Source organism: Bos grunniens, chromosome 5 (assembly GCF_055505025.1).
Source record: "Bos grunniens cultivar Pamir isolate PY7600 chromosome 5, Bosgru_T2T1.0, whole genome shotgun sequence".
NCBI classification, from domain to species: domain Eukaryota; kingdom Metazoa; phylum Chordata; class Mammalia; order Artiodactyla; family Bovidae; genus Bos; species Bos grunniens.
The window spans coordinates 105525717-105552782 of record NC_141169.1 but is presented as its reverse complement, the minus strand read 5'-3'; the positions used below and the strand labels follow the sequence as shown (position 1 = coordinate 105552782).

Below are 27066 nucleotides of genomic sequence, written 5' to 3'. Positions count from 1 at the left end.
AGGGTCTTTTCGAAAGAGTTGGCTCTTGGCATCTAGTGGTCAACGTATTGGTGCTTCAGCTTCAGCATCAGTCCTTCCAATGAATATTCAGGGTTGATTTCCTTTAGGATTGACTTGTTTGATCTCCTTGCAGTCCAAGGGACTCTCAAGAGTCTTCTCCAGCACCAAAGTTCAAAAACGTCAGTTCTTTGGTGCTCAGCCATCTTTAGGTCCAACTCTCACATCCATACATGACTACTGGAAAAGTCATAGCTTTCACTAAATGGACCTTGGTCGGCAAAGTGATGTCTCTGCTTTGTAATATACTGTCTAGGTTTGCCATAGCTTTCCTTTCAAGGAGCATCTTTTAATTTCATGGGTGCAGTCATCCTTCCCCAGAGGATCTTCCCAACCCAAGGATCAAACCTAGTCTCCTGAATGGCAGGCAGATTCTTTACTATCTGAGCTGCCAGGGAAGCTGACATGCAGTGTAGTACAGCCAAAAATTAATTAATTAATTAATTATATTTTAAATGAAGCAGGAGAGCCCAGAGCTAGGTCCAGCTGTCAGTTCACTCAGCAGCCAAGCCAAGCCTCGCCCAACGCTGGAACACAGAGGTGTTGCAGCCATCGTCCCAACTGATGGAGTTAACACCACAAGAGCCCTGAGCCTGCATCTCATGTGAGGTCTGGGTGTTGACCAAGATGCTCTCCTTGATCAAGTCTCCTTGACCACACCTGAGTCAGGGTTTTCTGAGCCCTCTGCTTGGTTAGGTCTCCTCTTAGACTCTATCCTTGGCCTACTTGGTCAAGTTTTAGTGAGAATCCTGTAGGTTAGTTTAGCAAGAATCCAATTATATTCCTCATAACCCACTCGGCACATTGCATCACCCTGTCCCGCCATCAGCAAGAACCCTGTCAAGTTGGTTTAGCCAGACTCCCCGAGACCCCTGACGTTTCCTCTTGGTAATTTCCTGTCCTGGGACTTCCCTGTTGGTCCAGTGGTTAAGAATCCACTTTCCAGTGGAGGGAACATGGGTTCAACCCCTGATCAGGGAACTAAGATCCCACGTGCCATGGAGCAACTAAGCCTGAGTGCCATAACTAGAGAGAAATCTGCACACCACAACAAAGACCCCGCGTGCCATAACTAATACCCAACGCAGCTGAATAAATAAGTAATGTAAATAAATATTTTAAAAAATTTCTATCTAGCCACCCACACCTGGCTCCTTGTCTATAAATCCCCACTCATCCTTGTTATATTCTTTCCTCTACTGCAAAACCCCCATTGCAGTGCCCGCCCCCCTCCCTGTGTAAAGTCTTCCTCACTGTGTTTATAACAATTGCCACAAAAATTTTTCTGTGACAGTGTGGGTAAGTCTATTGCCATCTCCCTCTCCACCTGCCCCGCCCCACCACAGCTAAGTACTCTGCCTTTGCTGGGTTTCGCATGATCCCTCTTACATACCACACACATCTCGTGAACTGTTAGAGTGTGAAGCTCACCAAACTGCAATATTCCATCGCTGCCTCCAGCCCCACTCCCAGCCCCGGACAGTGCCCTCTCTCCTTAATACAGGAGCAAGGTCCTTCTTCCTGACAAGCCCAGGATCAAAATCCTGCTCTCGCTATCTTACCTGTCAGCCCTTGGGAGGATCATTGACCTCCTTGGGCTTCAACTCTTCATGCGGGAAACCGGGGTGACTGCCTGCCCCCCACATCTCAGAGCTGCCTCGGGGGAGCAGAGATAACACGGGCATGGTACCAGCCCTTTGCCAGGAACACAGGAGATGTTCCACATCAGCTGATACTCTGACCTCCAGCAGAAACAGGTAACCTTCCTTCCCTTTTCTACATGCTTGGGCTGTTACAAACCACTTTCTGGGTCATCATTTCTTTTGATGCTTCAGGGCTTCCTGAGCATTGCCTGGACCCAGAGCAATGGACTCAAACACTGGAGAAGCACGAAGACTCTCTCCATCCACGAGGCTTCCACAGGAAGAGACCCAGGAAGAAGTCAAGGGAATCCCTAAGTCGTGGAGAGGCCGTTCCCCACCATGATCTTGGCTCGGCACAGTCGTAAGAATGAGAAACCTCAACAACGCCCAACCCGACACCTTCACCTGCTAAGGCTGAGCTAGGCTGCCCCCACTCCTGCCCACCCCCTCGCTCTGAAGCCCTCCCATTAGGGCAAGGACTCACCTACGATTGAGAAGGAGTGTGTCTTGCAATCCCCTGCCAGGAGGTAACTGCAGTCTCCCGCGAAGCTGTACATGCTCTCATCAAAGGTGTTGATGAAGTCAGCTCCGAAGAGGCTGCACCGGGCCATCGATGACTTGCCAAGAGCCCCTTGTCCACAAAGGGCCCCTGGAGGGAAAGGCCACACGTGAGTACAGCAGGTACCACCAGCTCAAACCACGGCAGCCCAGGAGAAATAAGGCTGCAGCCGTCAGAAATCAGGCTACGGGGAAGGACTTCCATGTCAAACAACACTAGGACTGTCGCTTTCGGCCCCCAGGAGTGACCCGGGACTCCCGAGTAGGGGAAGAACTGCTCTCCAGGAAAGAGATTCGTTTTAATGACAGATGATTTGAATGCATAGTGCGTGCTCCTTAGAGAAAATACGGAAAATATTACTGAAGAATAATAAAGGAAGTTAAAATCATCTGCAACCAGCATTCAGCAGTGACTAGAGGTGACATCTTAGTGTTTGCCGTTTATTTCTATCTTACTGTGTATAAACAATTACAGTTTTTTTGCAAATATGTCAGCAAACTGACTGAGCAGAGGACTTATAACCTGTTTATTTCCCAATATATTATGAAGAATTTACCATGCCATACTTCCAAAACATGATTTTTGGTGGGCTGTATTGTACCTTGCATTGAAATGAATTGGGTATAGGTTCTAACATTTTGCAGTTTTCTGATGTGTAAATAGATTGCAATGAGTGTCCTTTAATCTACTGGTGTATCTTGAATATATTAAATTCTAAATAGATCAATAGAGCAGTGTGCCTGACCCATAGAACCTATGAAATGTTAGCCCCTGCGAGATCATACGCTGACACTTGCCAACTTCACCTCACAGTGTACATGCGTATGTGTATGTGTTGGCAGGTACGAAATCACAGCAGTCAGTCTCCAAGTTTCCTGCATCCTCTGGCCCAGGACCCTCCTGCTAGGGTTAGGGTTACAGTTAACAGGAAGATGCAGAGGGATGACAAACGTACATCTGCCCCTGAGGGCAGCGGGTTGAGTGCTGCTGACCTAGTTATCTAAGTGGAGACGAGGGTGAGACCAGGATCAGAAAAGGGTCCCTTTTGCCATTCATAGACTCAGCATCTCAGTGAGGGAGGAAAGGCAGTGTCTACAGTGGAGGAGAGCTGGCCTGAGACCCAGGAGAACTGACCTCTGATCTTGGTTCTATGTGACTTTAGAGCAGTTGTTTTTCCTCTCTGACCCTCGGCTTCTTCATCGCTACTATGGGATGTACAGCTACACAAATAAATGAGCCCCACCATCCACTCAAAAACTAATAATCTACCCAAGTCTTAGGTTCCTTTTCCCCATCCTCCATCCCCGTCCTAAAGGACTGTTCTGTGTAGCCCTGGTGCTTCTTAATTCCCCAATCAGAGAAGACACTTGCAGGCACCAACTCCTTGAGAAACACACATCAGGAGCGGTGGGCTCTGCAGAAGAGAAATTAACCAGGGACCCTGTGACTCCACAGCCCCAGCAGGAGCCGAACGTAGGGCTGGGCACACAGGTGTGCTCTAGACACACCTGCTGGCCCCTGGCAGGGGGTGGTTCCCAATGGCCCGAGGCAGAATTGAAGAGTGGCAGCACGTGGGACCTACCTGGCAAAGTGAGGGCCACAGCAAGCAGCAGCCTCGCGAGCCTGGTGGGAAACATCTGTGGAGAAGTGGGAGAGGTGAGCAGCTGCTGGTCTGTGCTACTGGCCACACGTGATGTGGGGAGAATTTTTTAAGCAAGAGAAAAGAATGACCCTCATTTCCCCCTTAAACATAGACTGTGCTCAGTCACTCAGTCGTGTCCAACTCTTTGGGACCCCGTGGACTGTAGCCTGCCAGCTTCCTCTGTCCATGGAATTCTCCAGGCAAGAATATTGGAGTGGATAGCCATTTCCTCCTCCAGGGGATCTTCCCCACCCAGGGATCGAACTGGCATCTCCTGCACTGAAGGTGGATTCTTTACAGCTGAGCCACTGGGAAAGACCTAAACATGGACTGCTGGTCCCCAAAAAAAGCAGGTCAGGCTCAAGAGTAATAATCACTGGGTCAGAACGCCAGGCACCCTTCCCCAAACAGGGATCCCTGTGGCACACTGAGAGGAAAGCTCTGCCTTGCCCTCCCTTGCCCCCCGCCAGCCTGACCCCCAGCATTCCCTGATCCTTCAGCAGCTCAGAGCAGGAAGCAGCTCATTCCCTCCTTCTCCTCATCCTTCCACACTTGACAGCAAACTGGAGAAGAGGAACTGTCTCACACTTCCATTCCTACCACAGGCACCAGGCTTCGAGAACCTTCAGGAACCAGACTTGCTAGGCAGTCACTCACAAAGTGAGCCTCCCAGGTGATGCTAGTAGTAATGAACCCAACAATGCAGGAGACATAAGAGACACGGTTCGATCCCTGGGTTGGAAAGATCCCCTAGAGGAGGGCATGGCAACTTACTCCAGTATTCTTGCCTGGAGAATCCTCACGGACAGAGGAGCCTGGCAGGCTATAGTCCAAGGGGCTGCAAAGAGTTGGATATGACTGAAGCGACTTAGCACACACATAGGCACCCACAAGGTACATGAACTCCCTCTCTCATCCCTACCCCAGCACCTAGCACAATGCCCAGCACCCAGGAGGCGTTTAGGAAAAATCTGCTGAGTTGATCTGGTAAGTGGACAGGAGTCCAGCAGCCCTGGGTGGCTGGTAAGGTTCCCAGAGGTGTGACTCCCCCTCTTCAAGAAAGGGACCACTGACCTTGGCTGGCTGAGCATACCCTGAGTCCCTCAGGGCTACAGCCATAGCTGTCTCCTCTGGAAAAGCAGCTAAATTAAGTTCAGGGTCTCTCATTTGGCCTTCCCTAATGGCTCAGATGGTAAAGAGTCCACCTGCAATGTGGGAGACCCCCATTGGATCCCTGGATTCTCCCCTGGAGAAGGAAATGGCAACATACTCTGGTATTCTTGCCTGGACAATCCTGTGGACAGAGGAGCCTGGTGGGCTACAGTCCATGTGGTCACAAAGAGTTGAACACAACTGAGCAACTTAACACTTTTCTGTCATCTGGCATTCACTGGGCAGGGGGAGGCGGTTGAGGGGAGGGGGGGTCCTTTCCCACCCACTGTCCCATCTGACCGAACAAGGGAGAGGTAAACTCCATTCATATATAATTCTTCTGGGGAAGGAACACTCTGATGTCCAATATGTCCAAGCCTTGGTCTCAGCCATACACACAGGTACATCAGGCTGCTTCCGGAAGGTACCCAGAGGTGAGAGTAGGGCTTGTCTCTTCCTGTCTGGTCAAGCACTACAAGCAGTAAAGCCCTGGCAGGAACAGAAGCAGTCACAGAACCCCCAGAGGCAGGTGGAGAAGACGGCATTAGGAGGGTCCTTGGCTGTGAATCACCCCGGCACACTAGTCCCCGGAAGGAGAACCCCAGGTCCCCAGGGCGGGCGGTGGGGGGTCTGTCCTGCATCTCATTCCACAGTGAGCCAACCCCCCTCCCAAAGCCCGTACCTTCCCTGTGGAAGAGGGTGCAGGTGTCTCCAAGGAAACTCTGCCTCCACAGTGCTGCCGCCAGCCCTAGGCCATGCTCTCCAGGAACTTCTGCGGCTTTGGACAGTCTTGCTGGTGAGTGATCCCCAGGCCGCGGACACCCTGTGGCCGAAGGGTGATAAAGCCCAAATCGTGACGTCTGCGGTCAGCCCGCCTGCCCCCCTCTTTTCCCACCACAGTAGCTGTGAGCAGCCACAACAGGAGACAGGCCTCCTCCTAATGACCCAGAGGAAACAATGGACGGAAATGGTACTAGAAACACCTCCGAGGCGATAAGGCTTTGAACAGTTTGGTGGGAGGCCTCTTAGCCTCTGCCCCAATGAGCCTCCTGGCCCTCCAGGGCCCCCGCATAGGCCCTGATCCTTCCATAGGCAGCGCCCCACAAACCGGTGGACCAGGGAGGCTGGCTGTCCCAGACAGGCCGGCCGAGGCTGGGGAGGAACCCAGGCCAGAGCAACAGAGCTTCTGGATCCGATTTCCAGGGCCAGACTCCAGGGTAGGTTGGAGAAACACCTCCACCTGAGCCAGCTGAGCAACTGTGTTTAGAGGAAGGAGAGAGCTGAAGCTTCCTGCCCCGCAAGGTGTGAGAGATCGGGTCCCAGCCCCCACGAGGGCCACCAGGCTGGGTCCCGGACAGAGAATGGTTGCTTTACAGGTAAGGGGCCTGGTCACTGGTCCTGGCCTTTCTGAGATGATGGCTGGATGGTTGGAGGCTGTCTTCTTCCCAAAGATGCTTCCAAACCCACCTGGTGCCCTGACTCCTCCCTGACCTTACACACACACATCACATACACAACATATGCACCACACACACATAGCACATGTCTACATACACATTACATATATACATACACATATGGAGTCCCTTGGACTGCAAGGAGATCCAACCAGTCCATCCTAAAGGAGATCAGTCCTGGGTGTTCATTGGAAGGACTGATGTTGAAGCTGAAACTCCAATACTTTGGCCACCTGATGCAAAGGGCTAACTCATTTGAAAAAACCCTGATGCTGAGAAAGACTGAGGGCAGGAGGAGAAAGGGACTACAGAAGATGAGATGGTTGGATGGCATCACCGACTGAATGAGTTTGGGTAAACTCCAGGAGTGGGTGATGGACAGGGAGGCCTGGCATGCTGCAGTCCATGGGGTCGCAAAGAGTTGCACACAGCTGAGTGACTGATCTGAACTGAACAGTACATATATATACCCACACATATACATACAACACATTCACACATACACACCACACACATACACATAACACACACATACTACATATATCACACACACACATGCACCACACATACTCCACATACATACACACACACACACCACATACATACCACATACAGACACACACCAATTCTTCTTCCCAAACTCCAATTCCCCCGAGCCTAGTTTTCAATCACCTGCTAAATTAATTCTTGCTTGAAGAGGTAGCCAATAAAACAGAGGACCATGGGGCCTCTCATGCTGGGACCCCAGGCTCTGCAACAGGTAGCCTAAGAGGCATCTCAGTAAGGAAGCCCATCCACTGCTTCTCAGGCCACGGTACCTACTCTAAGAGTCTGGGAAGCCATCTGTCTGCAACCTCCTCCTCCCCACCTGCACACCTCACACTCCACCACCCCCTTTACTGCCCAGGAGAGGAAGATGAAGGCTCCCAAGGAAGAAATGGTAGAAGAGGCAGAATTAGCACAATCCAGCAGAAAAGGCACTCAAGGACTTCCATTTCCAACTTGTTTTTAGCTAGATGACCTGAAAATCCATTCCCTACAAAACATCTTGAAATGTTGTGTCAAATACCATAAATGTTCTTTAAATGCACAGCCAAACTGGAAGGAAGATGATGACTACCTCCAAGGATCAAAGAGGAAGAGGGACTCAAGTCCACAGGAAGCAGCTCAAGTCCACAAGGCTGGTGAGCCCGGGCACCTCAAGGCCGAGCCTCATGAGAACAGGAAATGAGGCTTCGGGTCCGGCTTAGGCAGAAAGTTGGAACAAGACCCATGCACTTGGCTGAAACCCTGGAAGGGAACTACCTTTCTAAGGGTACATAGGAAAAAAGAAATCCAGCCACCAACATAAAGATAAGGAATTCGTCTGTCTCCATCTGTGTTGGTTGGTGGTGGGAAAATTAAGTCTCTAGAATTTGTAGCCATGGGCCCACAGTCCTGCAGATTTCAAGACTGACATGATGACATGGTCCAGGAACTCCAGAACTGAGAAACTGACACATGTGAGTCTTGGTGGAAACAAACACAAATGTATCTGAAAAGATAAACCTTCTTCTCAGGTCATACATAATACTCACAGATAAAGCTCTCTAGAGGATGAATTCAAAATCACAAATTTTACAACACTTGGGAACATAGTCCATCATGGACAAGAAGAAGCCCTAACAATCAAAAGCAGGATTAGATCCCCAAGAACTTCAGATAATTAAATGATCAGAGAGAGAGGGAAAAATAAGAGTGTTTCAAAGCATCATAAAGAGCAGGAACTGAAAACAGATAAATAGACACCATGAGAAAAAAGCAGGAAGATTTGATAAAGGACTTTTAGAAATGCAAATAGTCAATTAATTAAAAAAATTCAAATACAAACACCAGACATTTTGGAAGACAAAATGACTGAAAGATAAAGTTGAAGAAATTGTTCAAAGAGATAAAGAGGCAAAAAATGATAGGAGAAGATCCAAAGAGAAGTGCTGAGGGACTTCTCTGGTGGTTCAGTGGCTAAGACTCCCTGCTCCTATTGCAGGGAGCAAAGGTTCAATCCCTGGTCAGGGAACTAGATTCCACATGCTGCAACTTAAGATCCCACATACTGCAACTAAGATTGGCACAGCCAAATAAATGAATAAAGTTTTAAGTGCTGAGAAAATATCCTTCAGTGTAGATTCCCAAGGGCAGTGCCTTAACTTGAATGCCACCCCACCCCACCCCATCCCAAAGCAGGCCCTGAGAATTTTAGTGCAGGTAATATATTTGGGAGAACAGAAAACACTGGCAGGCAAGTGGGAACAGGAGGAGTGGAGGGAAGCCAATAATAGATGTTCACTGAGCCAGTTACCACGTGGGCAACTGAGCTTAATCCCTTGAGGAAAGTCTAGGACAAAGGGTAAGACACATACTTCAGAACTATCCTTTTCTTGGGTCAAGAAAATGGGGATATTTCTAAAATACCCCACACTGGTCCTTAATTGTCGAGGGTTGCTCCTGGGCACATTACCTCCCCAATATTCCGTCTCCAGGGCATAGAGGTACAGACCCTGGAGTCTAGAAGAAGCACATGAAGGTTAAGTTCGGGGGGATATGGGAGAAGTTTAACTAGGCTGTTAAATTATCATTTGGAAGTTGGCAGAAAGTAAAGACTTCTTTTTCCAGAAAAATGGTAGCATGTTTGTTATTAACAGTCCTTTCTGAAAGAACTACTAAAAAAGGTACCTCAGGAAGAAGAAAATTAAACCCACAAAGAAAATACCAGACGAAAAGATAAATTGAAAAATATAGGATTTCCCTGGTGGCTCAATGAGTAAGAATCCACCTGCCAATGCAGGGAACATGGGTTTGATCCCTGGTCCAGGATGATCCCACAAGCCGCAGAGCAGCTAAGCCTGTGCCACAACTAAGCCACACCTACTGAAGCCCCTGCGCCTAGAGACCCTGCTCTGAAACAAGAGAAGCTACCGCAACAAGAGGTCCAAACGCCGCAACTAGAGAATAGCTCCCACTTGCCACAACTAGAGAAAGCCTGCATGCAGCAACTAAGACCCATTACAGCCAAAAACAAATAAATAAGTAAAATTTCATAAAACAAAATTGGTAAATATGGGAGTAATAGGAGCAGGCAGCGATTGCGTAAAACAATAAAAATAATAACAATAAACTGGAGAGTTCAAAAGTAAGACAGAATCAAAACATCAGATGGTAATAGCACCTAAGTTGGAGAGTGGGTAATGGGAGTGAAAGTGTAGAAAAGTCCTTGTATTGCTCAGAAGCAAGAGGTGATAACTGTGGACTTTGTGGAGGCTAAAATGCAGCCAAATTTTAAGAGAGGATGCTAAATGAATAGAATTAAATGTACATTTTCCAAACCAACATGGGAGAGGGGAACTAGAAATAAAGACAACTAGACTGACCCAGGAGAAAAAATAGAAACAGCAGGACAGATACCATAAAATAAGACAGAAAAAATCCAGACATTGCTCATCAACAGTTAAATGAAACAGATGATCAGACTGGATGACACGTATCTAGCAATGTTCAAGAGCTAAGCCTGAAACATAAAGACACAAAGACTGCAAGAAAAAAGGAAAATTCAAATAGTAACCAAGAGAAAGCTGATGATACTACTATCAGACAAAACAGACCTTAAGAAAAAAGCCTGGAGAAGGAAATGGCAACCCACTCCAGTACTCTTGCCTGGAAAATCCCATGGATGGACGAGCATGGTAGGCTACAGTCCATGGGGTCGCAAAGAGTCGGACGTGACTGAGCGAAAAAAAAAAGATAAAAGGCATTATTAGAAACAAAGAGGATACAAAAATGACACAAAGATGGATGTACCAAGAAGCTATAATTATGTGCACTTCATAATATTTGCTCAAAATGTACAAAAAAAATTATTGAATTATAAGGCAAAGCAGAAAAAGCTTTGGGTGAAAATCAACAACATCCTCTTAGGAAAACAAACATACAAAACATCTTTGTAACCCACAGAAAAAATGTAATATCCTTATCCTAAGTAATAGAGCAAACCTCACGATTACGATAAAATATGAGCCACTTTATCTTTAAAAATCAGAACAAGCCAAAAATGCCCAATAACATCTCTGCTAGCCAACATTGGATCAGGTGTCCAGGTTGGTGCAGAAAAAGAGAAAGAAAAGGAAATATAAGGCATATGGCTTCAAAAAGAAAAAACAAAATAGTTATTATTTAAAGATATGACTTTGTACATAGAAAAAATTCCACAGAATTCTACATAAGAGAATTTTATCAGAGTTCAAAAGTTTACTAAAACAAAGTACGAATGTGAAAGTTGAACCATAAAGAAGGTTGAGCACCAAAGAACTGATGTTTTGAACTGTGGTGCTGGGGAAGACTTTGAGAGTCCCTTGAACTGCAAGGACATCAAACCAGTCAATTGTCAAGGAAATCAGTCCTAAATATTCATTGGAAGGACTGATGCTGAAGCTGAAGCTCCAATACTTTGGGCACCTGATGCAAAGAGCTGACTCATTGGGAAAGACCTTGATGCTGAGAAAGATTGAAGGCAGGAGGAAAGGGGGACAACTGAGGATGAGATGGTTGGATGGCATCACCAACTCAATGGATATGAGTTTGAGTACAGCCTGGGAGATGGTGAAGGACAGGGAAGCCTGGCATGCTGCAGTCCATGGGGTTACAAAGAGTCAGACGTGACTCAGTGACTGAACAACAACAAAAAATCTTTAAAACCTATAATGTTTCTATATAACTATAAAATGTAATCTTTAAAGTGCCCCTATTAGTAAAACAACAAATACTGTAAGGCTTTTAAGAATAAATATGGTAAAATCTGCACAAACTATTATGTAGAAAATTATAAATTTTGTTGCAAGACATAGCAGAAAATCCAACAGGAGGATGCACTGTGTTCATACTTACTTAAATCACAGTATTGTAAAGATACCAATTATCTTCAAGTTAGTATATAAATTAAACACAATTCCAGTCAAAATGTAACAGAGTTTTTCAAGAAATTAGACAAGCTGACACAAAATCCTTATGGAGAGCATAAGATTAAGAACAGTTGAGACAATTTGGAATTTTAGATTGTCAATAAGAAATTAATAATGGCTATTATCAAAAAGATAGAAAATAGTAAGTACTGATGAGGCAGTGGAGAAAAGAGATCTTGTGCACTATTAGTAGGACTATAAACTGGTACAGCCACATGGGAAACAGTATGGAAATTCCTTAAAAAAATTAAAATAGAACTACCCTATGAGCCAGTCATCCCAATTCCCTATATATATCTGAAAGAAATGAAATAACTATTTCAGAGAAATACCCGCAGACTCAGGTTCATTACAGCATCATTGACAATATCCACAATATGGAAACAACCAATGTATCCATGGATAGATGAATGAATATACAAAATGTGGTATTTATACAATGGAATATTATTCAGCCATAAAAAGAAGGCAATCTTGCCATTTGCAACAACATGAATGAAACTTGTGGGCATTATTGCTAACAAATCAGAGAAAGACAGATACCAAATGATCTCACTTATATGTGAAATCACGATGGTGTGATTACTCACCTAGAGCCAGACATCCTGGAATGTGAAGTCAAGTGGGCCTTAGAAAGTATCACTACGAACAAAGCTAGTGGAGGGAATGGAATTCCAGTTGAGCTATTTCAAATCCTAAAAGATGATGTTCTGAAAGTGCTGCACTCAATATGTCAGCAAATTTGGAAAACTCAGTACTGGCCACAGGACTGGAAAAGGTCAGTTTTTATTACAATCCCAAAGAAAGGCAATGCCAAAGAATGCTCAAACTCCTGCACAATAGCACTCATCTCACATGCTAGTAAAGTAATGCTCAAAATTCTCCAAGCCAGGCTTCAGCAATACATGAACCATGAACTTCCAGATGTTCAAGCTGGTCTTAGAAAAGGCAGAGGAACCAGAGATCAAATTGCCAACATTCGCTGGATCATCGAAAAAGAGTTCCAGAAAAGAGAGTTCCAGAAAAACATCTGTTTCTGCTTTATTGACTATGCCAAAGCCTTTGACTGTATGGATCACAATAAACTGTGGAAAATTCTGAAAGAGATGGGAGTATCAGACCACCTGACCTGCCTCTTGAGAAACCTATATGCAGGTCAGGAAGCAACAGTTAGAACTGGACATGGAACAACAGACTGGTTACAAATAGGAAAAGGAGTATGTCAAAGCTGTATATCGTCACCCTGCTTATTTAACTTATATGCAGAGTACATCACGAGAAATGCTAGGCTGGAGGAAACACATCTGGAATCAAGATTGCCAGGAAAAATATCAATAACCTCAGATATGCAGATGACACCACCCTTATGGCAGAAAGTGAAGAGGAACTAAAGAGCCTCTTGATGAAAGTGAAAGAGGAGAGTGAAAAAGTTGGCTTAAAGCTCAACATTCAGAAAACTAAGTTCATGGCATCATGTCCCATCTCTTCATGGCAAATAGATGGGGAAACAGTGGCTGACTTTATTTTGGGGAGCTCCAAAATTACTGCAGATGATGACTGCAGCCATGAAATTAAAAGACACTCCTTGGAAGGAAAGTTATGACCAACCTAAACAGTATATAAAAAAGTAGAGACATTACTTTGTCAATAAAGGTCTGTCTAGTCAAGGCTATGGTTTTTCCAGTGGTCAAGTATGGATGTGAGAGTTGGACTGTGAAGAAAGCTGAGCGCCGAAGAATTGATGCTTTTGAACTGTGGTGTTGGAGAAGACCCTTGAGAGTCCCTTGGACTGCAAGGAGATCCAACCAGTCCATCCTAAAGGAGGTCAGTCCTGGGTGTTCATTGGAAGGACTGATGTTGAAGCTGAAACTCCAATATTTTGGCTACCTAAAGCGAAGAGCTGACTCATTTGAAAAGACCCTGATGTTGGGAAAGATTCAAAGTAGGAGGAGAAGGGGATGACAGAGGATGAGATGGTTAGATGGCATCACCGACTCAATGGACATGAGTTTGGGTGGACTCCGGGAGTTGGTGATGGACAGGGAAGCCTGGCGTGCTGCGGTTCACGGAGTCACAAAGAGTCAGACACGACTGAGGGACTGAACTGACTGATGTGTGAAATCTAAAACACAAACAACAAAACAAGAAACTAAGCTCATAGAAACTGAGAAGAGATTGGAGGTTGTCAGAGGCAGAGGGTAGGACATAGGCAAAATGGGTGAAGGGAGTCAAAAAGCACAAACTTCCAGCTATAAAATACGTAAATCATGAGATGTATTATACAACACGGTGGCTATAGTTCAGCTCTGTTCAGTCACTCAGTCAAGTCTAACTTCTCTAACTCAATGCAACTATGAGCCATGCCGTGTAGGGCCACCCAAGACGGGCGGATCATAGTGGAGAATTCTGACAAAATGTGGTCCACTGGAGGAGAGAATGGCAAGCCACTTCAGTATTCTTGCCTTGAGAACCCCATGAACAGTATGAAAAGGCAAAAAGATAGGACACTGAAAGACTTTAGTTAATAATACCGTATTGCATATTTGAAAGTTGTTAAGAGACTGGATCTTAAAAGTTCTCATCACAAGACAAAAAGTTGTGGTGATAGATGTTAACATGTTAACAAGACAGAGGTGATCATTTCACGATATTTGCAAATGTCAAATCATATATTGTACACCTGAAACCAATATAATGTTATGTGGCAATTATATCTTTTGGGGCAGGGCACACACTGTGAAGCTTGGTGGGCTCTTAGTTTGCTTTTCAAGGACTGAACCCAGGCTTCGGCAGTGAGAGCACTGAGCCCTAACTTTACTGTATTGCCAGGGAATTCCCTTTCTTTCTACTTTTTAAATTTTGTTAATATCTTAATTTTTAAAAAATGTGAGGTACAGACAAACTATCCAGTAGCATCAGATAAGAGATAGAAAAGCAATTCACAAAAAAGGAAAACGCCCCTTTGGCCAGTACACACATGAAAAATCACTCAACCCCACTGGTCACCAGGGAAATCCAAAATAAAGCCACACAGTTATCTTCCCATCAGCTTGGCCAGGATGAGGGGCTATTGGAACTATTTGCTCTTGCTCGAACAAGTGGTATATCACTTTGGAGGAAAATATGGAAACAGCTATTAAAGATGTTCCTCCCATGGCCCAGCACATGCACCCTTAGGCATATCCGCTGGAGAAACTTTCACCTACATCCACAAAGCAACGTGCACAGCGTGTTCATGGCCACAGTGAATGTAGTTCACAAGTGTGTAAACACCTAAATACACTTCAACAGCATGAATAAATAAATGGTAGTACATTTGTACAAAACAACAGTCAAAAATAATCAAGGCTACATCTACCAACAAGAATAAATCCCCAAAATAACGCTGAGCAGAAAATAAAAGCAAGTGTTGGAGCATTTCTGCAGCTCAGTAGCATTTCTGTGAAGCGAAATAAAGACCATGGAAAATAAAACAGGAAAGTGTTAGTCAGTCGGTCATATCTGACTCTTTGCAATCTCATGGACTGTAGCCCACCAGGCTCCTCTGTCCATGGAATTCTCCAGGCATGAATGCTGGAGTGTGTCATCATTCCCTTCTCCAGGGGATCATTCCCATCCAGGGATCAAACCCAGGTCTCTTGCACTGCAGGCAGATTCTTTACCATCTGAGCCACCAGGGAAGCCCCAAAGCAATATATTGTTGCCTATAAATATATTTAATATATTTAACCTCTGAGCCACCAGGGAAGCCCCAAAGCAATATATTATTGCCTATAAATATATTTAATTGCAGGAAAAGTCAACATGCATGGTGGAACACCACTAAATTCATGGTAGTGACCACCTTTAGGGAGGAAGACAGAAGATGGGATCCAGAGAGTAGTACATGATGGGCTATACCTCTCTGTGTATGTTTTATTTGCTTAATGATTTTGAAAATATGAGACAAGTATGAAAACACATTAAGATGGCTGGAACATCTTGAGATATGGATACAACCTAAATTTCCATCAACGTATGAATGGATAAGGAATGTGGTACATATATATAATGGAATACTACTCAGCCATCAGATCAGATCAGTCGCTTAGTCGTGTTCAACTCTTTGCGACCCCATGAATCGCAGCACACCAGGCCTCCCTGCCCATCACCAACTCCCGGAGTTCACTGAGACTCACGTCCATCGAGTCAGTGATGCCATCCAGCCATCTCATCCTCTGTCGTCCCCTTCTCCTCTTGCCCCCAATCCCTCCCAGCAACAGAGTCTTTTCCAATGAGTCAACTCTTCGTATGAGGTAGCCAAAGTACTGGAGTTTCAGCTTTAACATCATTCCTTCCAAAGAAATCCCAGGGCTGATCTCCTTCAGAATGGACTGGTTGGATCTCCTTGCAGTCCAAGGGACTTTTAAGAGTCTTCACCAACACCACAGTTCAAAAGCATCAATTCTTCAGCACTCAGCCTTCTTCACAGTCCAACTCTCACAGCCATACATGACCACAGGAAAAACCATAGCCTTGACTAGAGGAACCTTTGTTGACAAAGTAATGTCTCTGCTTTTCAATATGTTATCTAGGTTGGTCATAACTTTCCTTTCAAGGAGTAAGCGTCTTTTAATTTCATGGCTGCAATCATCATCTGCAGTGATTTTGGAGCCCAGAAAAATAAAGTCTGACACTGTTTCCACTGTTTCCCCATCTATTTCCCATGAAGTGATGGGACCAGATGTCATGATCTTCATTTTCTGAATGTTGAGCTTTAAGCCAACTTTTTCACTCTCCACTTTCACTTTCATCAAGAGGCTTTTTAGTTCCTCTTCACTTTCTGCCATAAGGGTGGTGTCATCTGCATATCCGAGGTTATTGATATTTCTCCCGGCAATCTTGATTCCAGCTTGTGTTTCTTCCAGTCCAGTATTTCTCATGATGTACTCTGCATATAAGTTAAATAAGCAGGGTGACAATATACAGCCTTGACGTACTCCTTTTCCTATTTGGAACCAGTCTGTTGTTCCATGTCCAGTTCTAACTGTTGCTTCCTGACTTGCATACAAATTTCTCAAGAGGCAGATCAGGTGGTCTGATACTCCCATCTCTTCCAGAATTTTCCACAGTTTGTTGTGATCCACACAGTCAAAGGCTTTGGCATAGTCAATAAAGCAGAAATAGATGCTTTTCTGGAACTCTCTTGCTTTTTCCATGATCCAGCAGATGTTGGCAATTTGATCTCTGGTTCCTCTGCCTTTTCTAAAACCAGCTTGAACATCTGGAAGTTCACAGTTCACACATTGCTGAAGCCTGGCTTGGAGAATTTTGAGCATTACTTTACTAGCGTGTGAGATGAGTGCAATTGTGTGGTAGTTTGAGCATTCTTTGGCATTGCCTTTCTTTGGGATTGGAAGGAAAACTGACCTTTTCCAGTCTTGTGGCCACTGCTGAGTTTTCCAAATTTGCTGGCATATTGAGTGCAGCACTTTCACAGCATTGTCTTTCAGGATTTGGAATAGCTCAACTGGAATTCTATCACCTCCACTAGCTTTGTTCGTAGTGATGCTTTCTAAGGCCCACTTGACTTCACATTCCAGGATGTCTGGCTCTAGGTCAGTGATCACACCATCATGATTATCTGGGTCATGAAGACCTTTTTTGTACAGTTCTTCTGTGTATTCTTGCTATCTCTTTTTAATATCTTCTGCTTCTGTTAGGTCCATACCATTTCTGTCCTTTATCGACCCATCTTTGCATGAAATATTCCTTTGGTATCTCTGACTTTCTTGAAGAGATCCCTAGTCTTTCCCATTCTGTTGTTTTCCCCTATTGGCATTGACCACTGAAGAAGGCTTTCTTATCTCTTCTTGCTATTCTTTGGAACTCTGCATTCAGATGTTTATATCTTTCCTTTTCTCCTTTGCTTTTCACTTCTCTTCTTTTCACAGCTATTTGTAAGGCCTCTCCAGACAGCCATTTTGCTTTTTTGCATTTCTTTTCCATGGGGATGGTCTTGATCCCTGTCTCCTGAACAATGTCACGAACCTCATTCCTCAGCCATAGAAAAGAACAAAATAATGGCATTTACAGCAACATGGATGCAACTAGAGATTATCATACTGAGTGAAATAAGTCAGAAAGAGACAAATGCCATATGATAACATTTATATGTGGTGTCTAAACTATGACATAAATGAACACATATATGAAACAAACAGAATCAGGGATATAGAGAATAGAGTTGTGGTTGCCAAAAGGGTGGAAGGCGGGAGAATGGATTGGGAATTTGGGATTAGCAGATGCAAACTGATAAATAGAATAAACAACAAGATCCTATTGTATAGCACAAGGAACTATATTCCATATCCTATGATAAACCATAATGGAAAAGAATACATCACTTTGCTGTAAGGCAGTAATTAACATAGCATTGTAATTCAACTGTACTTCAATAAAACATAAACTTTAAAAACAGATGACTATAACATGGATATCTTTACATTAGCCTCTCTAGTTTTGGGGACAGTTGAAATTTTCCCTTACAAGGCAAAGCCCTGAAGCCAGTGACCTTGGCATCTTGGCTTTGCTGTCACAAACAGCAGAGGGACCAGCATCCTTATGACCCATTTTCACATACAAGTTCTATTGCCTTAAGACAAATACCTAGATGTGAAAGAAATCACTGGGTTAAAAGTCAAAAAAACTTTTAAGACTTACATACATCCTGTCAAGAATTGTATCGATTCACCCTTCCATGGAATTTTATTAGTTACGGACTGAATGCTTGTATCTTCCCAAAATTCTTTGTTGAAGCCCTAACTCCCACTGCAATGGTACAAGAAGATGAGACCTTTCAAGGTTAATTAGGGTTAGATGAGGTGTAGGGATGGGCCCCCATGATGGAATTAGTGCCCTTATAAAAAGGGTAAGAGTCATCAGAGTTTTCTCTATCCGTCAAGTGAGGACGCAGGGAGAAGGGAGCCATTCACAAGCCAGCAACCAGGCTCTCACCAAGAACTGAATCTGCCAGCGCCTTGATCTTGGACTTCCAGCCTCCAGACCACCAAAATAAATGTCTGTTGCTTAAGCCATCCAGCCTACGATATTTTGTTACAACAGCCTGAGCTAAGACAATTATTCTTTTTTTATTATTACTTGGTAATGTAACTGGCAGAAACTGGTAAAAGATTATTTTTGAATATTCATCCCGTTGATTATTGGGGGACATTTTCTAACATTGCCCACTTGTGTTTCTTCTTTTGTGAATTTCTGGCTAGTGTCTTTAGCTCATTTTCAACAGAGATGTTTATCTTTTCCTATTGATTTGTAAAAGCGCTTCAGAAATTAGAATAATTTTTTCCTTACACTAATATGTGAACTTTTTTCTCAGTTCTTCATCTGCCTTTGTTTGTTACGGTGACTTTTTATGTTACAAGAGTTTTGGGGGGTTGTTTGATGTTCTGGGGACAGGGGGGTGTTAGCTATCACAGGTGCAGAGTAAAGGTACAAGCACAGAGTGAGGCCTTCCCTGGGGGTCCGGTGGTTAAGATTCCATGCTTCCACCACAGGGGCATTAGTTCAGCTCTTGGCGGGGGAAGTTCCACATGCCTCCCAGTGCAGCAAAAAACAGTGTTTGAAAGGAAACACAGTGAAAAGTCAGATCTCCCTTCCTTCTGAGTGAGTGACCAACTGTCCTAGTTTGCCCTGAACAGAGGGACTCTGGGGACATGGAGTTTCATTACTAAAACTGGGACAGCTCTCAGCAAACTGGGACAGCTGGTCACCCTACCAGCTTCCTAGTTCTCTTCTCGGAGGCAACACTGTCTCCAGTATCTTGGGTAGCCTCCAAAAATCATTCAGTTCATTTCAGTCGTTCAGTCATGTCTGACTCTCTGCGAGCCCATGAATCGCAGCACGCCAGACCTCCCTGTCCATCACCAACTCCCGGAGTTTACCCAAACTCATGTCCATCAAGTCGGTGATGCCATCCAGCCATCTCATCCTCTGTCATCCCCTTCTTCTCCTGTCCCCAGTCCCTCACAGCATCAGGGTCTTTTCCAATGAGTCAACTCTTCGCATGAGGTGGCCAAAGTATTGGAGTTTCAGCCTCAGCATCAGTCCTTCCAATGAACACCCAGGACTGATCTCCTTTAGGATGAACTGATTGGATCTCCTTGCAGTCCAAGAGACTCTAAAGAGTCTTCTCCAACACCACAATTTGAAAGCATCATTTCTTCAGTGCTCAGCATTCTTTATGGTCCAACTCTCACATCTGTATATGACTACTGGAAAAACCATAGCCTTGACTAGACGACCTTTGTTGACAAAGTAATGTCTCTGCTTTTGAATATGCTGTCTAGGTTGGTCATAACTTTCCTTCCAAGGAGTAAGCCTCTTTTAATTTCATGGCTGCAGTCACCATCTGCAGTGATTTTGAAGCCCCCCAAAAATAAAGTCGGCCACTGTTTCCACATCTATTTCCCATGAAGTGATGGGACCAGATGCCATGATCTTCGTTTTCTGAATGTTGAGCTTTAAGCCAACTTTTTCACTCTCCACTTTCACTTTCATCAAGAGGCTTTTTAGTTCCTCTTCACTTTCTGCCATAAGGGTGATGTCATCTGCATATCTGAGGTTATTGATATTTCTCCTGGCAATCTTGATTCCAGCTTGTCCTTCCAGCCCAGCGTTTCTCATGATGTATTCTGCATATAAGTTAAATAAGCAGGGTGACAATATATAGCCTTGACGTACTCCTTTTCCTATTTGTAACCAGTCTGTTGTTACATGTCCAGTTCTAACTGCTGCTTCCTGACCTGCATATAGGTTTCTCAAGAGGCAGGTCAGGTTCTCTGGTATTTCCATCTCTTTAAGAATTTTCCACAGTTTATTGTGATCCATACAGTCAAAAAACATTACAAATGTTTTAAACATTCATCTTCAAATCTGTCCTGTAGAATGTGAATCTTATCCACAACTTGCATTGGCAAGATGCATCACATCCCTTTAATTTATTTAAGTCAGATAAAATCTAACCTTCTTCACAATCAAGGTGACCCGAGACTCCAGGAGTATTATGGAGGGCTCAGAAAACACTGACCTCAAATCTCAAGTCCCCTCCTCTTGCTGCTCCTTCCTTCCCAAGCTCACATGACTCCTTTAAAGACCAGTAGTCTAAGAACTTTCCCAGCAGTCCAGTGGTTAAGGCTCTGTGCTTCCAACACAGGGAATGTGGGTTCTATCCTTGGTCAAGGAACTAAGATCCCATATTTCTCGCCAACTGGCCAAAAATCAATGAATAAAGGCAAGCAGTCCAGCAACTTCCAGGGCCTCTTGGCAGGACCTCTGGGTCTGGCAGCCACTGTTTTAACTCTAATAAGAACACGAAAATACTGTTAGCCAGGTGGAGCAAGGCAGCAGGGTGGGCCCGGGGACTCCTCCACTTCTTTTTCTATGGATCTTCCTCCTTCTGGGCCTCACGACCAACACACTTAACTGCCTCCTGGGCCCCCATGCATATCACCACCCAATCTCACTGTGCACCCCACTCATGGCCCATTTGTCTCCCTCCTCGGACACCTCCTATGCTCACTCACAGGACTCCACCAACCAGAGGGCCCTCTCTCTCCCCCTCTCCTCCCTTCTGTTAATTACCCTTCCCACAAAGAGCTGAGTCATTGGAAAAGATGTTGATGCTGGGAAAGATTGAGGGCAAGAGAAGAGGGCGGCAGAGGATGAGCTGTTTAGTATAGCATCACAGACTCAATGGATACAAGTTTGAGCAAATTCCAGGAGACAGTGAAGGACAGGGAAGTCTGGCAGGCTGCAGCCCATGGGGTGAGTTGGACATGACTTAGCAACTGAACAAAAATAGCATGCTTTCCCTGCATTCTTTCACTCAGTCCCCCTATATAGTTTCCTGGGGCTCCCGTAACGAACTGTCACAGATGGAGTGGCTTCAAACCCCAGAAATGTACTCACTCAAAGTTCTGTAAGAGTCTGAAATCAAGATGACAACGGGGGACTTCCCTGACAGTCCAGTGGTTAGGACACAGTGCTTCCAATACAGGGAGTGAGGGTTTGAACCCTGGTTGGGGAACTAAGATCCCACATGCTGCAAAGTGGCGGGGGAAAAAAAAAAAAGATGGCAACAAGGCCAAGCTCCTCCAATGGCTCTAAGACAGAGAAGGAGTTTCCTGTCTCTTCCAGCCTCCAGGGGCTCCAGACCTTTCTCGACTTGTGGCCACATCGCTCCAGTCTCTGCCTCTGTCTTCACATGGTCTCTCCTTCTCGCTCTCTGTCTCCCCTCTGTGTTTCTTAAAAGGACACATGTCACAAGAACCTACATAGGTAATCTAAGGCACTCTCATCTTGATTTCCTTAAGTATATCTGCAAAGACCCTTTTTCCAAATAAGGTCACACCCACAGGTCCTGGGGGTGAGAATGTGGACATATGTTTGGAGGAGGGGGCACCATTCAACCCACTACACCTCCTAACAACCAATCATCCCAGAGACGAGGATGCTGAGGCTCAAGTGGGCCAAGTAACTTCCACAGGACCCCCCCCCCCCTTATAGCCAGTTCTGAACCCATATCTCTCTTATGCAAAGTTCGTGTTTTTCTCTCCTACAAGTGTAACTATTCTGGAAGTCATTCCTCCTTCCTTCGCTCCCTCATGCCCCACTGACCTGTCTAGAAACCACTTGCCTGTCTTTCAACCACTCTGATATCTCTAAGGGAACCCATCTTGCCACGTATTTTCCTCTTTATTTTTTTTTTTGCAATTTTAATTTTATTTTATTTTTAAACTTTACAATATTGTATTGGTTTTGCCAAATATCGAAATGAATCCGCCACAGGTATACATGTGTTCCCCATCCTGAACCCTCCTCCCTCCTCCCTCCCCATACCATCCCTCTGCATATTTTCCTCTTTAAATTGCCTCTCCTCTTTGCTCTCCTACAAGAAGGACCACACCTTACCCATCCCTGTATCTTTGAAAGTGTGTGGCTCTGAGCATGGATCATAATAAGTGTTCTTAAATGCTAGTTGAACTCCCTGCAATGTTTAATTAGCATAAAATATTAAAAAGGATCTCCAAGACTGATATCACAAGGAAACAATTGCTCAAAATCTGAGAGAGTTGTCAGCTGCTCTCCAATTTGTCAACACTGAGGTTAAAAAAAAGCACTCACCCCTAGGTCAGGGGAAGTTGCAAAGGGAAAGTCATGGGGTTGCTCTGCCAGGGAACAGTGACATCAGACCCAGTCACACACCCATTTGTCATTCAGCAGCCGTAACTGGTATGACTCTCCAGGACTATTTCTAAATGACACTGTAATTTCTATTTTTTCAGGGTGTAACACTCCTGACTGGAATAGTAACACTTTTTGTTGTTGTTTAGTTGCTAAGTCGTGTCTGACTCTTTGCAACCCCATGAATAGTAGCCAGGCTTCTCTGTTCATGGGCTCTCCCAGGCAAGAATACTAGAGTGGGTTGCCATATTTTCCTCCAGGGGATCTTCCTGACCCAGGAATCAAATCCAAGCCTCCCGAATTGGCAGGTGGAGTCTTTACCACTGAGACACTAATATTTCCCCTAAAAACAGGGGAACGTAGATAAATACAGCTGGGACTCCCCATCTGATAAGAGGTCTCCTCCGGTGCCATGTGATCAGTCATGTCTGACTCTTTCCGACCCCAAGGACCGAAGCCCAACAGGCTCCTCTGTCCATGTGATTCCCAGGCAAGAATACTGGAGTGGGTTTCTATTTCCTTCGCCAGGGGATATTCCCAACCCAGGGATCGAACTCACGTCTCTTGTGTCTCTTGCATTGCAGGCAAATTCTTTACCTGCTGAGCCATCATCAGTAAGAAGGGAGCTGTGTCAACCCCTAGCCACAGCGGAGGTGCTATGGGCAGAGGGCTCAGGGCTGCAAGGTCATCAACCTTGACTCCTACTGTCACCACAGGGCCCTTTTCTTCAGGAAACTCCCAAGTCAGAGACCAAGTCATCAAGTTTCACATTTGACAGCTTAAACCCTGCGGTTTCAATAAATATTTTACATATTAAATGCAATGTGCAGTTAACACTTCCACTGCAGGGGAGCATAGGTTCGATTCCCCGTCAGGGAATAAGATATCCTGCATGCCCCAAGATGGCCTACAAAATAAAATCGGATAAAATGAATAAAAGAATGCTATTTGACATGAAAGCTGTAGACTGTCACCCATAGCAGCCCTGAGCTACCTGAGTGCTTAGGTCACATTGACAAACAATCTGGGGCCTAACTGCATTGACATGATGGAGGCTCCGCCAGCTCAAAGTGCATCTCTTCTGCCCCCACCCATGGCAACCTCTCCTTCCTCTGCCCTCTCACCACTCACTTGACAAGGACCCACAAGGTTCAGTTCAGTTCAGTCGCTCAGTCATGTCCGACTCTTTGCAACCCCATGAACCACAGCACGCCAGGCCTCCTTGTCCATCACCGACTCCCGGAGTCCACCCAAACCCATGTCCATCAAGTCAGTGATGCCATCTAATCATCTCATCCTCTGTCATCCCCTTCTCCTCCTGCCCTCAATCTTTCCCAGCATCAGGGTCTTTTCAAATGAGTCAGCTCTTCGCATCAGGTGGCCAAAGCATTGGAGTTTCAGCTTCAACATCAATCCTACCAATGAACACCCAGGACTGATCTCCTTTAGGATGGACTGGTTGGATCTCCTTGCAGTCCAAGGAACTCTCAAGAGTCTTCTCCAACACCACAGTTCAAAAGCATCAATTCTTCAGCGCTCAGCTTTCTTCACAGTCCAACTCTCACATCCATACATGACCACTGGAAAAACCATAGCCTTGACTAGATGGACCTTTGTTGACAAAGTAATGTCTCTGCTTTTGAATATGCTGTCTAGGTTGGTCATAACTTTCCTTCCAAGGAGTAAGCGTCTTTTAATTTCATGGCTGCAGTCACCATCTGCAGTGATTTTGGAGCCCAGAAAAATAAAGTCAGCCACTGTTTCCACTGTTTCCCCATCTATTACCCATGAAGTGATAGGACCAGATGCCATGGTCTTCGTTTTCTGAATGTTGAGCTTTAAGCCAACTTTTTCACTCTCCTCTTTCACTTTCATCAAGGCACTCTTTAGTTCTTTTTCACTTTCTACCATAAGGGTGATGTCATCTGTATATCTGAGGTTATTGATATTTCTCCCGGCAATCTTGATTCCAGCTTGTGCTTCCTCCAGCCCAGCGTTTCTCATGATGGGAACTGCATATCAGTTAAATAAGCAGGGTGACAATATACAGCCTTGACTGTATAGTCCTGTATACTTGACAATATATCCTTTCCCAATTTGGAACCAGTCTGTTGTTCCATGTTCAGTTCTAACTGTTGCTTCCTGACCTGCATACAGGTTTCTCAAGAGGCAGGTCAGGTGGTCTGGTATTCCCATATCATGAAGAATTTTCCACAGTTCATTGTGATCCACACAGTCAAAGGCTTTGGCATAGTCAATAAAGCAGAAATAGATGTTTTTCTAGAACTCTCTTGCTTTTTTGATGATCCAGCAGATGTTGGTTGGCAATTTGATCTCTGGTTCCTCCGCCTTTTCTAAAACCAGCTTGAACATCTGAAAGTTCATGGTTCACATATTGCTGAAGCCTGGCTTGGAGAATTTTAAGCATTACTTTACTAGCGTGTGAGATGAGTGCAATTGTGTGGTAGTTTGAGCATTCTTTGGCATTGCCTTTCTTTGGGATTGGAACGAAAACTGACCTTTTCCAGTCCTGTGGCCACTGCTGAGTTTTCCAAATTTGCTGGCATATTGAGTGCAGCACTTTCACAGCATCATCTTTCAGGATTTGAAATAGCTCAACTGGAATTCCATCACCTCCACTAGCTAGCTTTGTTCATAGTGAGACCCACAAGGTATCAGTCAGCAATTTGTGTGTTTTCCTATAAACATAGCAGAGACATTTCTTTGCGAACAAAGGTCCGTATAGTCAAAGCTATGGTTTTTCCAGTAATTCCACATGCATGTGAGAGCTGGGCCATACAGAAGGCTGAATGCCAAAGAACTGATGCTTTTGAACTGTGGTATTGGAGAAGACTCTTGAGAGTCCCTTGGACTGTAGAGAGATCTACTCAGTCAATCCTAAAGGAAATCAATCCTAAATATTCATTGTAGACTACTGATGAAACTGAAGCTCCAATACTTTGGCCATCTCATGCGAAGAGCTGACTTATTAAGAAAAGACCTTGATGCTGGGAAAGATTGAAGGCAGGAGAAGAAGTGGACGACAGAGTACAAGATGGTTGGATGGTATCACCGACTCCATGGACATGAGTTAGAGCAAGCTCCAGGAGACGAAGGACAGGAAAGCCTGACATGCTGCAGTCCATGGGGTTGCAAAGAGTCAGACACAACAGAGTGACTGAACAACAATAAACATATGGTGTTCTGTTGCCTTATCTCCCTAATCAGACCACCAGTTCCATGAAAATAGGAATGGAATTTTGGAAACAGCCTGGCTTCCCAGATGAATCCAGCTTCTGGGCATGAAGGGAGGACCCTTGGCAAAAGTGCCACTTGAAATCCCTGAGCCTCACCCCCCTGCCCAGTGGTGTGCTGAGCACGCCCCTCGCCCAGGGCAGCCTCACACTGAGGAGATGGAACCCCACTCCTAGACGCTACTCTGTAACATCTTCTTAAATACTGATGATGGGGGCTGAGAGGGTCAAGGGACAGAGCCTTCACCTTCCTCCAAGAAGGTGGCCACGAAAGGCCTCAGGAAGAGGCAGGGTTGACTTGACCTGGGCAGGGTGGGTAGAATTATTTTTTTTAATACTTCTGATTATTTTTTATTAAATATTTATCTATTTATTTGGCTACATCAGGTTTTAGTTGTGGCATGTGGAATATAGTTCCCTACCAGAGATTGAATCCACCCCCACCCCCAACCTCCACCCTCCCATCCCCGCCCACGTCCCTGCATTAAGAGCTGGGAATCTTAGCTGCTGGACCACCAGGGGAGTCCCTACCTCTTTAACATTATAAAAGTAACATGTGTTCACAGTAGGAAAGGAAAGTATGAACAAATCAAAATAAGAAAATAAAAGTCACCCATAATCCTACTACCCAGAAACAACCACCATCAACAGTTTACAATGCTGCTTTCTTATCTTTTTAATATATATGCAATATAATTTTTAAATAAAATTTTCTTATACAGGGGATTTTGTAGTCTGCCATTTTGACTTTTGAATATATCAAAAGTGTTTTTCAATGCATTAATATTTTGGGGTTTTTGGCTTTTGTTCACTACATATCTCACTTTATGATATTCCACAAATTCAACCAGCTCTATTTACATATCATTGCATGTATATTTAGGTTGGTTCTACTTTTTTCTTTTTATTCACAATGCTGCTGCATTCAAGATCTTGTAATAACCAGTAATGGAAAATAATCTTAAAAAGAATATATATATACACACATATATTCTTTTATATATATATACATACACTCACACATGTATACAACTGAATCACTTTGCTATACACCTGAAACTAGCACATCA

At 44.6% G+C, this 27066-nt stretch overlaps 1 protein-coding gene across 2 annotated transcripts in view; it reads right to left on the bottom strand.

Moving 5' to 3' along the window:
• The window catches only part of VWF (von Willebrand factor), a 125464-nt gene extending 119536 nt beyond the window's left edge, over positions 1 to 5928 (bottom strand). The window contains exons 1-4 of one of the 2 annotated variants that reach the window (XM_086402347.1): positions 5736 to 5928; positions 4676 to 4739; positions 3842 to 3896; positions 2185 to 2349 (exon numbers count right to left, since the gene is read on the bottom strand). In XM_086402347.1, coding sequence (XP_086258473.1) covers positions 2185 to 2349; positions 3842 to 3896 — 220 coding nt within the window. In that variant the 5' untranslated portion in view covers positions 4676 to 4739; positions 5736 to 5928. The remainder of the gene's footprint in view (positions 1 to 2184; positions 2350 to 3841; positions 3897 to 4675; positions 4740 to 5735) is intronic. The other variant, XM_086402346.1, reaches the window with a different exon arrangement.
• Between the last annotated feature and the right edge of the window lie 21138 nt (positions 5929 to 27066).